The sequence below is a fragment of the Squalius cephalus genome (assembly GCF_949319135.1).
Source record: "Squalius cephalus genome assembly, chromosome: 10".
Taxonomy (NCBI): Eukaryota; Metazoa; Chordata; class Actinopteri; order Cypriniformes; family Leuciscidae; genus Squalius; species Squalius cephalus.
Window position 1 is genome coordinate 6330399 of NC_137131.1, and position 14152 is coordinate 6344550.

At 37.1% G+C, this 14152-nt stretch overlaps 1 protein-coding gene across 3 annotated transcripts in view; it reads right to left on the minus strand.

Moving 5' to 3' along the window:
• The window catches only part of tafa3a (TAFA chemokine like family member 3a), a 97347-nt gene that overhangs the window by 14060 nt on the left and 69135 nt on the right, over positions 1–14152 (minus strand). Inside the window, exon 1 of one of the 3 annotated variants that reach the window (XM_079883982.1) lies at positions 12037–12127. The exons of the other annotated variants lie outside the window; for them this stretch is intronic. Within the exon in view, the coding sequence (XP_079740108.1) occupies positions 12037–12070 (34 nt within the window). The 5' untranslated portion in view covers positions 12071–12127. Of the gene's footprint in view, positions 1–12036; positions 12128–14152 lie in introns of those variants that run through there. 3 annotated transcript variants of the gene reach the window in all.

Consider the following 14152-nt stretch of genomic DNA (forward strand, 5'->3'; position numbering starts at 1 on the left):
AAGAGGCACATCGGTAATGTTTTTTTCTAAGGCACGTTTATAAAAGCTAAAGTTCTAACTGAACTAAGGTCTAATCCTGACTTAAAGGGACACTCCACCCATTTGCATTAAGCTTTGCATTGTTAGAAACCCAGTCATACTATTGAATGGTCGTGCAACACTCTCTCATTTTCCCCTGAGACGGGAGAAATCCGTTATTTACCTTTTACACTTCCTCCTACAATGACGCAAAAATCGTCATTTTGCGTCATTGTAGGAGGAAGTGTAAGAGGGGGGGATTTCTGTTGAGACTACAAACACTCGTTCCTTATCTTTCCCAGGGGGCGGGACCCGCTCACGCTACAGACCTATTACAGATCAGTGGGTGGGACTTTACTCTCTGAAACTGAAAGCAATATCCTCCATCTTGTTTGAAGCTAAGCTAACAGACGCTGTGGAGACAGATGTAAAGTAATGACAATAGCGGAGGAGAGTGCTCAATATGATATAGAAGAAGAGGATTTCGGAAGTCTGATGCTTGAATCAGGTGTTTGTGGCTACCTTTACAAGCCGCATTATAGCGAAGAGCAGCCGAGGCAGAAGACCTGCCTGCCGCGGACGAGGAGCCCGGACTGGCTCGAGTTAGGGCGGACTGGTGGCGCCGGTGATCTCACTATGCAACTACGAACCGCTACGAACACAGAGATAGAGTCCGTCTGCGGCAAAGAATTTCAACGATGACAATTTCTGGACGAAATCTCTGAATCAGACGAGGACACGGACGTTTGTGTTGTGAACTATCCTAGTTTCGCACCGCATATGTTCTGACTGAACATCCAGGTACCATGCAATAATTCACCTTTTCGAAAGAAATACAAACGAGGAGTAATGCACTAATGAGTTCGCCAACTAACTAGACATTTTGTGTCAAATGTGGTACCTAGCCTTGTAGACGGAAGAGTGATTTCTCTTATAGGCAGATATGCGCTTTCTGGATTAGTGGGAGTGGCTTGCGGAGCTGTGCAATGTGGTGCATTGTGGGAGTTGTTGTCTTTCATACAAATGCGTCCTGAAGTTATTTTTTGTCTTTCCTCGGTCACGAAGGCACCAAATTCAAAATTTATTTTACATTTCGACTACATATATGACCCACTTTAAATAAAAAACAATGTTCAAATGGGTGGAATGCCCCTTTAATCTAAGCCCTGTCTGTGAAACCAGGCCATAATATTTTAAGTGTGGCTAAAGTGTCCGGATACTATTATTTACAAATATCAAATACATTTAGAAAATCAATAGTTTATAAATATATATAAAAAAAAAAAAAGCAGAAGGTTTTTCCAATTGCCCAAAAAGTCTTTCAAGCAATGACAAACATATGGTTATTTCACAGGATTTGCAAATGTTGCTGGCACTTGTCAGATGTGGTTAGGATCTAAGAGTCTCCATGCAGTTTCTCATTAATGTGAGTTGAAGGGTAAAATCATCTAACATTGGGATGTGTGACATTCTCCACAAGGGTAAAGGCCATTTTAAAAATAAAACGGAACAGATTGCTGCCTCAGATGCAAGTATGAGCATTAAGCATGCATTTTCTCCCCTTATGCCTTACTTTTGTGCTTTTCCAGTTTGTCATTGATGAGCTTTTTTGGAGCAGAGCGGCTCTTGTACCACAAATAGTCAGCGAACATATTGACAAATAACAAAAAAGGGGAGAAAATACATAAAATGTTCCTGCTAAGCTCCTATTGAATTAGCATAACACAGACACCCTCTGCTTTGGTGCAAGAGAGAGAGATGACAGACTTTGTGTTCACAAAATTGCTATTCAAAGGTTGTTTTTCCACCTAGAAACACTGTGACGGAGACGCTGGACGAAAATATGAGTGCAAGCTGCTAAACCGTTAAAGCAAAGGCTGACAAAATATAACCATATATGTAGTAAACAAATGATTAAACCATCATTAGCCGAGGACACATCAAAACAGCTATTATGTTGCCATGCTGAACAAAAGCATAAAGGGATGTCCTTAAAAGTACAATCTGCTTTCGTTTCATGTGACAGGCAACAATTACCCATGAGCAATAACAAAGCCTCTTCATATCTGTTAACTCCTCTTATACGATTCAAACGCAAAGCTCTGTTTGCAGCCTCAAAGCTAATAACTACAGGGACAGTTTGCTTAACCAAGAGGAAAAATAAACCATTGCAGACCACATTGGATTCTGTATCACACAAAACATTCTGACACTTAAATCTCACGTAAAAAAAAACTAACGCAGATTTCTCAAAATCAAACTTCTTTCTAATGCAAAGATATTCAGTCATTTTTAAAGGGCCCCATTATGCTATTTTAAAGGTTCCTAATTTTCTTTTAGAGGTCTCCTACAATTAACTTACATGCATCCAAGGTAAAAAAAAATAAAATAAAAAAACTCTTTTCTCATAATATACACTGCAACATCAACTCTTTTCTCACAGCGTCTAAAATGGTTTGATGAAGGAATCAATCCGTCTCTCTAAACCCCTCTTTTCCGAGAGCCTACTCTGCTCTGATTGGTCAAATGGCCCAGTCTGTTGTGTTTGGTCTACTGCTTACAATGCGTGTCAGAAACGAAATACCAATCACCATTTCTGAATTTCAGCTCTGGATCCTCTCCGGCACTTAATACACAGTGATACAAAAATCAACAATGCCGTCGGTTTTTCCATTTCAATTCCAGCCCGAGTCCTCATTCTTTGGAAGTGCATGCAAAGAGGATTTGCTTTCGCAGCCCCGAAAACAGCATCTTCTCGACATGTCGAAAACTCTTCCAGGCCTCAGATACAACTACAAGTTGGGTTGAGACATTGTTCGCTGGTAGCCAATGAAGACCAGACTGGCATTATGCAGATTTGTTACAAACAAGGTTTGTGCAGGAAGAATTACTGACAACTCGTTTCAGGAAGAATTGTTTTTTTCTTTTGGGAGACACTAACTTTTGCAATAATTTTGCAGAGCTTTTATGTTCACAAACAGCTACACGTATATTAAACGCTACACCACTGGCCTGACACATGCCTAATGCAATATGCTTTAAAACATTCATTAAAGAATTCACAAAGTCGGCAGGTTCATCCTGGAACCAAACACGCATACAAGAGTCTTGGTAGTCTCTCCATCCCAAGGCGCTTGACAGACAATATCAGCCTCAACGGTTCAATGGAGCAGAGATGGTGTGTGTGTGTGTGTGCGTGTGTGTGTGTGTGTGTGTGTGTGTGTGTGTGTGTGTTGTATGATGGAAGGAGTATGATATGTCCAAGATGGACTGACTCTTCATGGCAGTAAAGAACCATCTGTTCCTTCATCAATGTTCTATGCTCAATGAAGAAAGAAGGGTAATATTGATTTAGTCATCCGAGAGTTAAATAACATCATGAAGTATTCATTAATGGTGCACTGACCAGAGCACACAGGCACATGCACAGAACACCTTCCTTAAAAAAAAAGAAAACAGAAGTCTCACTTTTCGCACGTACACTGTGATTAATAGTATATAAAAAAAAAAAAATTAAAAGAGCAATGCACGGCAATGTTAAAAAAATTTTTTGCTATATATTTATATATTAATAAAAATGATATCATTCCTTATAATAGCAACAATCATCATATATGGAATTTAAATAGTAGCAAATTTCTGTTTAAATGTATTTGATGTTTTTGAGCTATATTTAACTGCTGCTTATTTTAAAAAACACACCATATATTGCCTTTATATATATAAATATAAATATAAATAAATAAATATATATATATATATATATATATATATATATATATATATATATATATATTATATACACCATATATTGCCTTTATATATATAAAAACACACCATTCTCAACTCGCTTATTCCGCTCAGGGCCGCCCACTCAACCCAGAATGCCCTTTTATGCTGGTTCGAGAATACGTGAAATAAGCAATATGTCTAAGGTTACGGAATTCAAATTGTTTTATTGTAGTTGCACACCTTATAGGCCTATAACTTCACAACAAACACAAGTTAAGAATGAAGAAGGAGAAGAAATTGAAAGGGAGTGTGGAGAAACTGTGTTAGCAAAGATTCATTTTGTGATTTACTCAGCGACGTTCTTTGCTTAGAGGTAAAAAGAAGTTTGAAATACCTTCGCAGTGGTACAGTATACCATTAACGAACATCCCGATGTCGTCCACGCGCCGTTTAGATGAATATGTAAATTAGTGCTGTGTGCTTTTCTCCCAATATCAAAATAAACATACAACAAAACAAAATCTGCGGTGAGAAAACAGCAGTAAAGAAAGCATTTGATCATAGCAATGTGGATATGTTTGCACAAGCTCTGCAATTCGGCATTATCCAGTCAAATCACGTCACTTATTTATACCACTTTACAATATTACTTTAAAGCCACATATATCATTACTGTTATCTATAGGCCTACTGTAATCAAGACATTTATTCAAGAAATTCATTACAAACAGAAATATATATACTGTAGAATAGAGAAATTTCATGTCTGAGCAGGATTTGAGTTCTTTTACCGGTGAGCGTGAGTGGTACATGAGTGGAGCAGAGCTCACCGGCATTGAGTTTCAAAAACATTTAAAAAAATCTTACTGCCATTTTTAATCTTACAAGGAAATTTCCTTACTAACTTATGTCAGTAGACCAAATTTGTATGCCATGAAACAAAGCTACAAACTTCAATTACAAAAAATAAATAACTAAAAAAAATTGTGCAGCTAAATTTTTAGACAACATGGGTGGTCAGTGGAGGCAGTGAAGGAAATGTTCTTCAAATACATTGAGTTGCACATTACTAGCACATTCCAAGTTACGCTGCAGGAAATAAGTGCACTCTTTTTTCCTCGACTTCATGATCAAGCTCACTTTCACTCCGTCTGTCCTAACACTTATTACTCAGTGTGACTGCAGCAAAAAGAAAGAGAAATGATTCTCTCTTTTTTTTTCTTTGATCAGAGAGAGCAAGTGAAGCAGAGTGGCAACCCAATTACCATACCATCACCATGGCAATTTACAGCAAGTCACTTATGAAATTGTTATGAGGCGATAGGAGAGCTAGCCATCTGCGTTCTGCAGAAATGGAAGATCAAACGTTCCGTCTCGACGCCGCACTGGTTACCTGATCAGAGGTGTTTGGGTGTGAAGAGGGGTGAGATGGTCTCTAAAAAGTCTAAATGAATAGATGTCACATCGAATGTTCTTTAACGGGTCAGAGCTTTGACACAAATACGCTGTGTTTTTCCCTGACACAAGACGCACTCTGAAAACCAATAAGCCGTGGAAAGCCCGGGCTGGGGCACTGACAGCAAATTTTCGCCTGCAAGATATGGCCGTTCAGGTTCTGCTGAGGATCAACACACATACACGGCTGAAGTACCTCTGTGGTTGGCAAAGGCTAATATGAAGTCAACACTCCCAAAACAGGAGTGAGTCTGGGCAGAGGTCCAAAACCTCACACTGGTGTAAACAGAAACTGAAAAGCACACAATCGCATCAAACATGAATATCTGTAAATGAAAAAGGCTTGATTTTGATGGTAGGAAATGTACTGTAAGGTAGCTGTCTAATCTGGGACTTGTTGGCCCAAATTTAAATATATTTCCCCCCCGACATGTGGGATTTTTATATATATATATATATATATATATATATATATATATATATATATATATATATATATATATATAAAATACATTTAAATAAATAAATAAATAAATAAATAAACAAACATAATTTGTTAAAATATATGAATTTCACAATATTAACAATTAAGTAGAAAAGTAGAAAGAGTAAAAAAAATATATCCAGTATATAGGGTCAAAATATCCATTTGTGTCTAGTTATTGAAAGTGTTTCTATTATTTTTTGGGTTTTTTTTTTTTTACAATATAAAATATTCAACAAAATTGTATAATTGATCTGAGATCATATCTTGAGGTATACAAAACAAAATGTAAAGAAACACTATTTGAAAACAGACTCAAATCTTCCATACAAATATTGTTACATTTTCGAAATAAATTTCCTCAACATATCAAATGTATTCTTCAGAAATACTATGGTTTTCGACTGACCCTCCATTGTGCAAACACAAAATCTAATAACAAATTCAAGGTACATTCATTTTATTTCCCAGACAGCATTCTGCAAATAAACATTACAACCCTTTAAGCACAAGTCAACATTATTAATAATTCCATTTCACTGATGATGCCTTGAGACATCACCAGCGACATCATTATCATTTAACACAACCCGAGTTTTCCGTTGGCATTATTTCTTTTTAAAAACGAATGAGTGATTTTTTCCTAATTATCGCATTAACCATAATGCGATTATCAACAAATCTGCATTTACATGAATGCTTAAACAGTTTGAGAAATATTATTTTCGCATTCTGGGTCAACACATAATCACACAGCTTAATGAGGCAGGGATAGTGATTCCAAAATACTCTACAGATCATTGCTTACCATTCTCCCTCTGTAAATATCATTCATCATAGCGGTATCCATTTGAAAGATCTCTCTGGCTCTCTTTCCTTCCCCTGCTGTATCCTTTCCCAGACACCAGAGTGCACATAGTGGTCAAGCCAAAGGTTTGGTGACAGATTGCAGTAGCTGACAGATTCAGAACACATCGGCCAAGGGCTCAAATGAACCTCTGTCCAACACCATCCATCTCTACATTGCACCATTAATGGCTGCCCCTGATCAATGGTCCTCCCTTGAGGAATCACGCACCCATCTCAGTCAATGGTCTCTGAATGTTATTACATTTCAGTTGTTGTGAAAAAGAGCAACACCCTGAAACTAATAGAGTCGCTGTCACTGTTTGACACGCACTTGGCAAATGGTGGATGAAAGTAAAGGTGAAGAATACTGCTATTCCAGCATTTCAGAAATGGCAGTCTAGAAAGGCAAAAAGAGCTGTGAGATTTTAAATCCAGGATTTCTTTTTTGTGTTTTACAGTTCTCAATACATACATACAGTACAGATACATCCTCAAAAGTTTACATACCCATGTGAAAATGTTAATAAATCATAAAAATTGCATGTTATTTTTTTGTTTAATACTGTCCTGAAAACACTGTTTCACATAACAGATGTTTACATATGTTCCACAAGACAACAAATAGTTGAATTTATAAAAATTACCTTGTTCAAAAGTTTATAGCCTACCTGGATGATCCACGACTGTTTTTTATACTTTTTTTTTATGATGGTTCTTCACGAGTCCCTTGTTTGTCCTGAGCAGTTAAACTCCCCAATGTTCTTCAAAAAAAATCCCCCAAGACCTGCACAATCTGTGGTTTTCCAGCATCTTTTGCAAATTTGAACCCTTTCTGACTGTATGATTTGGAGATCCATCTTTTCACACAGACAGGACACAGCAACAACTGAAGGACTCAAACACAACTACTACAAAAGCTGAAAACATTCACAGATGCCCAAGAAGGAAACACGATGCATTCAGAATTAACTTTTTGAATTGGATGATCAGTGTACTTAAAGGGCACCTATTATGACACTTTTCACAAGATGTAAAATAAGTCTCTGATATGCCCAGAGTATGTATGTGAAGTTTTAGCTCAAAATACCCAACAGATCATTTTTTACAGCATGTTTAAATTGTAATTTTTTGGGGCTCAGAAAAACGCGCTGTTTTAGTGTGTGCCCTTTAAATGCAAATTAACTGCTGCTGCACGACACAGGGGGCGGAGCTTCATGAGCTCGCGCTCAGAGTCAGGACAATCTCATCTGATAATATTAGAACAGAAACTCTCAGTTGCGGTGTTCATTTCGACTCGTAGTCGGACAATAATGCCCACAGAGCCAGAGAATATATGCTGTATGGACATAGAACAGGTATAGTTTAGTTTAATTATGGTTATAACTTATTTGTCATCTGCTTTTATCCACTAATACAAGCCTGCTGTAGCAAAACCTGTCCGAATGATGACCAAAATATACTGAGGAGTTCAGTGAAGTTTATTGTACATCACACAAAAGAAGAGCGTTAGTTTTACACCAGAGAATCTCTGTAAGAGCTGAATAAACATAGTATAAGAAGTGCGCATTAAAGTCTTATCCATAAACTCTCTCTCTCTCTCCCTTCCTTTCATTATCAACAACATACACAGCGAAGTACACAAAACACTCGTTACAACTAACAGTAATATACACACCTTTTAAGTGGGTGCTAAATAAACTGGTAAACCTTATATCTGTAAAATGACTCGAAGAGCTGTCATAAAGAGCGCGCTCGCACTTTCATTTCTGCCGTGGTCAGTAACGTTAGGCCTGTTGCTCCGGAGAGTGTAAGCTGGATCACAAACAGTACAGATCCATCCTTGAGTAACAACGGGAGTAAATGAAGACTGCTATGTTCATTCTTACATCCATCAACAACACACCTCAATCGCTTAGGAGACATTCTTGTCTACAGCTGCTCAAGCGTCGAACAGTGGCGGACTCTGTGTCCAGCTCACTCAGGGCGGGTCTAGGCTCAAACTGAAGTGTCACTCAACAGTCGTGGGAGGGGCCTGCTCAATTCTACGTCACATTGCGCCGAATCTGAGAACAGCTCATTCTGAGACAGTGCTTATGATTTATTGAGATTGTAAAAAAAACACTGGGTGGATTTTTATCATTCTAGGGTGGTTTTGCTCACACACTGCCAACACACATTTAGTGTTCAAACACCATGTAAAAGTTTATTTTGCATAATAGGTGCCCTTTAAAAGTAACATTACGTTATAAATAAATAAATATGTAAATAAGCAATTAAATAAATAAGCAAATAAATAAAATATTTGAAAACAGAAAAGGCTGTTGGTAGATTCTGAAACAAACACAAGGAAGTTATAATGCTTCTGTTAATCAGCTAAGTGGCCATAGTTAGTTATTGATCAATATTCTCAAGATATTGGCTGATACATTAGGCAAAATTTACATGTATTCATTCAGCAGACGCATTTATTCAGACTGATTTGCAAACAAGGAATATACAACAAAGTAGTTACATAAGGAGGCAGTAAGTTAGTAAGTTGTGCTGTAATACAAAGTTCCATAGGTTCCATTATATTTATATACATAATGGAACATTCTTCGGGTGAGACGTTAAACCGAGGTACTGACTCTCTGTGGTCCAAAAAAAATCCCAGGATGTCTTTCGAAAGAGTAGGGGTGTAACCCCGGCATCCTAGCCAAATTTGCCCAGTGGCCTCTGTCCATCATGGCCTCCTAATCATCCCCGTATATATATATATATATATATATATATATATATATATATATATATATATATATATATATATATAATATTGGCTAATTATTATTATCATATATATATATATATGATATATTAGAGAGTTCAGATGCAAAAGCCTCTAAGTGCCATCTGAAATTTTCTTTTAGAATGATCATTTTTATGAAGCTTGTATATTTAAGTTCAGTAATTTCACTTAAATGGCAATGAAAATGACCGATTAATTGCCATTTAAGTGAAATAACTGAACTTATATAAACGAGCTTGATAAAAATTATCATTTTAGAAGAAAATTTCAGATGGCACTTAGAGGCTTTTGCATCTGAACTCTTCATATATATATATATATATATATATATATATATATATATATATATATATTTCTAAAAAATATAATTGTGCTCTGTCATTCATTTGGAAACTGAGGGGTGAAATCTACTTTTCTCACTTCTGAGACTTTAATTACACCTGCCTGTCTGCGTGTTCTTGTCTTGTCTAGCTTTCAAGACAATAGCTTCAGTATTTAGTTACTTTCCTCATCCATTAGAGGAGCATCCGAGGTCAAAAGCTTGCATACCATTCACATCAAAGCACCTGAGTCTATTGGAAAATAAAGGGAGGAAAAATGTATAAAATGACAGAAATATGTGTGCAACACAACAAAGTTCTTTATAAAGGCTCAGGTTATATATTACTTTATGGCTTTAACAGCACATTCTAGCTAGTCCACAATTCCCAAAGCTGATAAAATAAATGAAATCATGATGTAATATCATATGAAAAATACTGATATATCAAAATATGCTCAAAGGCTACTTATATGGACTACTATAATGGTGCATTTTCATTTTTGGAGCCACATACAGCCTAATACCTCCATTAGCAGGGAATTCGGTGTTCGTTTTCCCGTGTGTTTGTTCATTCCGAATGCATCCTGTCTCTCACTACAGTGTTTGCTCTAAATAGCATGCTGTCCCCACCCTCAAAGTGTCAGTAGTGCTTTAAATCTCACATATGCACACATACGCACACATACACTCTCCTCTGAGCCTGCAAAATATGACTGACAGGAGAGATGTCATCACACATGCTGCCGTGGTAACAAACAACACCAATCAGCTTCCTGTGCTGTCGTCTACAGTCTGAGGTGGAAAGGAAACAAACACAACTCAAATAAAACAAATAAAACAAATCCTATATTAACAGGACTGTATTACTGTATTATGGGTGCAATTTTTCAAATGTAACTTTGAGATTTGAAGGTTGTACATCTCTGAGGGCAATATTTTAGGATAGTTCACCAGAAATATTACCCACATTATTCTAACATCCAGAATAGATTTCAACCAAAACCACCATGGCAGGCAAAGGGCATAAAAAAACCTCCATTACTAGCTCTGACTCATTCAAGTATGCCATTTCGGGTCAAGGTGAAATATTGCTAGCATTAATTGTTAATCGGCCAAATTACAATGAGTGTTAAGCAAAGCTGCTGCTAGCCAGAGGTGAAATATTACAATTATGAATTCTTAATAGTCTAAATTACTTTAACTTAGGTCTGTTCAAGAGTCATTAACTTACTGAATGGTAGCTGCTGGTCATAATTAATTCACATTTGAAAACACCACATCGCTCCCTGACACTGAACATTTTGTTTTGCATAATTTAACCAGCATCACTTTTCTAGTAGTGTCACTGGTCACTGTGGGTCACCAGACAGGGATTAGACTGCATATACGATATGAATGGCAAATTAAATCACAGCAAAAATTAATTTTTATAATAAATTACCATCCACTTTTGAGAGCGAATGATGGGGTTGTCAATTTCTTTCTTATATTTAGTTTTTTAGGACTTCACACAACAAATACCTAACAGTGACTAATTAATAGTAATTCAGCGAACAGCTCAATAATCCAACAACTCTAACCACATGCAATAATGCATGCTGGGAGCTTGCAGACCCTTAAAGTGCCCCTATTATGCTATTTTAAAGTTTCCTAATGTTGTTTTGGAGTCTCCTACAAAAGGTTTCCATGCATCAAAGGTCAAAAAAGGTTTCATTTCCTCATAATATACATTTGCACATCACCACATATTCAATGATTCGCAAACGACTCGTCAGATGAAATCAATCTCTCTAAATCCCTCCTTTCCGCGAGCTACTCTGCTCTGATTGGCCAGACGGCTCAGTGTGTTGTGATTGGTTTACTAATTTCTTTACCAAGTATTTTTCTTACCAAGTAAGAAACTGTATCAATAACAGTGCATGTATGCAATGTATGCATTAGCCGAGCTCTAGTGTGAATGACTGATGTGAATGATTGATGTAAAATAAACGTTGGTAAAACAAATCTTGCTCCATCCTTAATCTTTCCTCAAAGTAGTGAGAACGACAGACAATCTGCATTAATAGACAGAGTTTTAGGTAATAGTGGCCCACAACTGATTAGCCGAAGTATTTCAGTAAGACAGTAATAAAGTGAGTTAACCAGTTAGCAGGAGACCAACACAATATAAAACTCAAAGCTACAGTAAGTATTTTGAACACTATCTTTCAAGAGCAAGCGGTTTGCAAATCCTGCATTGAATTCTGAGATTTGAGAAGCAGTCATAAGCAAAATAAAGGGAACACAGCAAAAGTTTAGGATTATACTGCTGTGGAATCGTGGTAAAAATGAAGTTTAACCACGGATTCTCCACATGCTCGTCCTTGGGCAGTGAAAAAAAACTGGCTTTACCTTCACATTGTAGAGCACAGCGTCTTCTCGACATGATGCTATCCAGTGTCCACAGGAATCAACTGTTGGTTTGAGGTTCAAGTTCTCCCTGGAGTCTGCACGCACAATAAGTGGGCGGGCAATAAGCTAATGTTTTGTTTGACGTCACAACGAAACGGCTTATGACTTGTTTGAAAAATGATTCATTTCATTGACTCAGAGTCGACTCTTAATTTTGAAAGACAATAACTCTATATAAGGTGCACTTTCAGATTTAAAACTTTGCAGGATGTTTTCATTCACTTAGAGCTGTGTTACACATTACATGAAAGGTAATTTTCAAAAATCCATAATAGGGGGTGCCAATCAGTAGCGTTGTTCAATGTTATATATTTTTTTACACTCTTTTAGGTGTGTTGGTACAAATTTCAAGAGAATATTGTTAGTCCAACATGTACTATTATGTAGATTTATGGTAATTCACATTTCTAAGTATATCTGACTCAAAAGGCCCCCTGTATGCTGGATAAAATGTAATTGCAGTGTACAAGATGAGTCATCAATATTTTTGGTCCATTTTCCGGGAAGAGAAAGTCATTTAAATTTAAAATGTGTACTGTATATCTGCTTTATTTTAGGAGTACACTAGCATGTAGATGGTTTCTGAGTAAACGGATAGGCCTATGGAGGAAAATTCTGCATCCATGGGTTACAACCCTTTAGGCAGATATTTAGACATTTGACTTCACAAACACAGGAATCTATGTTGATGCATTATGTAAAATCAGCACTGGAAATAGGATGGATGGATGGATGGATGGATGGATGGATGGATGGATGGATGGATGGATGGATGGATGGATGGATGGATGGATGGATGGATGGATGGATGGATGGATGGATGGATGGATGGATGGATGGATGGATGGATGGATGGATGGATGGGTGGATGGGTGGATGGGTGGATGGGTGGATGGGTGGGTGGGTGGGTGGGTGGGTGGGTGGGTGGGTGGATGGATGGATGGATGGATGGATTTATTTAATGCCATGTCAGCATCTAAGGCTATTTTCATGGCAAATATTAAATGACAAAAATACAAATATTTCGATTTCACTTTGCAAAGACAAGACAAAAGATTCTTTGCAATAATGTGTACCAATGAATCATGTACAATAAGACCAAGAATATGAGCACTTATGAACTGACTGCATGGACTGATAGAATTCATTTTAAATACTGTATTAAGTCATTAATATTGCTGTATTGGGGGGGGTAGGTAGTGGAAACCAATGAAAGGAGGAGGGAGCCAACAACCTGAGAGATCCACAAAATCTTTGGAGCATCTCTCACAATAGTTCTCTCGCCTCCTCTTGTTTTGCTAAGGATGTCTGCTCGTAAATGTCTTCCAGGATTGATATCGTATTATTACTTGCACTTATTGAGTGGGTAGTTTCAAAGGGACAGTTATTAAAGCAAATATCTTTAATTTGCGATCTGGGGGCCATCAATCTGTTCTAGTAATAACAGCAAGGAATTCCTTATTAGAGCTGAGAGAGAAATATTGAGTTTCCTGACATATCCTCAGCTGGGTAAAAATATAACCGTGCTCAAATCATGAAATGCGACTCTACTGGAGGTGTGCATACGAACCGTGAGAAAAAAAACCTTGCGTTATCATAGCACCGCAGTTAACAGAGTGAAATCTAAAAAGAAATGTGCGCATTCAAAATCAATTGATTTCTTGTTTAGGCTTACTAAGCAATATTGCTTTAATTATAGTAATAATAATAATAATTGACAGGCTACATAGTGGATGGTAAATTAAAATTAATTGTATCTTACATACACTCTTCAATAAAGCAGGGAAAGGTTACACCCACTGAAAAAGTTCAAATTCATCTAAAAGATCCAAAGCTAAGGTATTTAATTCAGTCCTTTAATAGCAAAAAAAAGCACCTGTCACACTTGTCTCAAAAATGAATGGCTACAATTGCAGGGTCCTAGAACACATAAATGTGAGGTTAAAAAAACAACTGAGTAATTTTAAAGTCTTCGTGATGGCGATGTTAACACTGTTCACAGCAAGGCCCGCTAGACCGCTGTCAGCACTTCTCTGCTAATTGCCGTTCTCAGTTA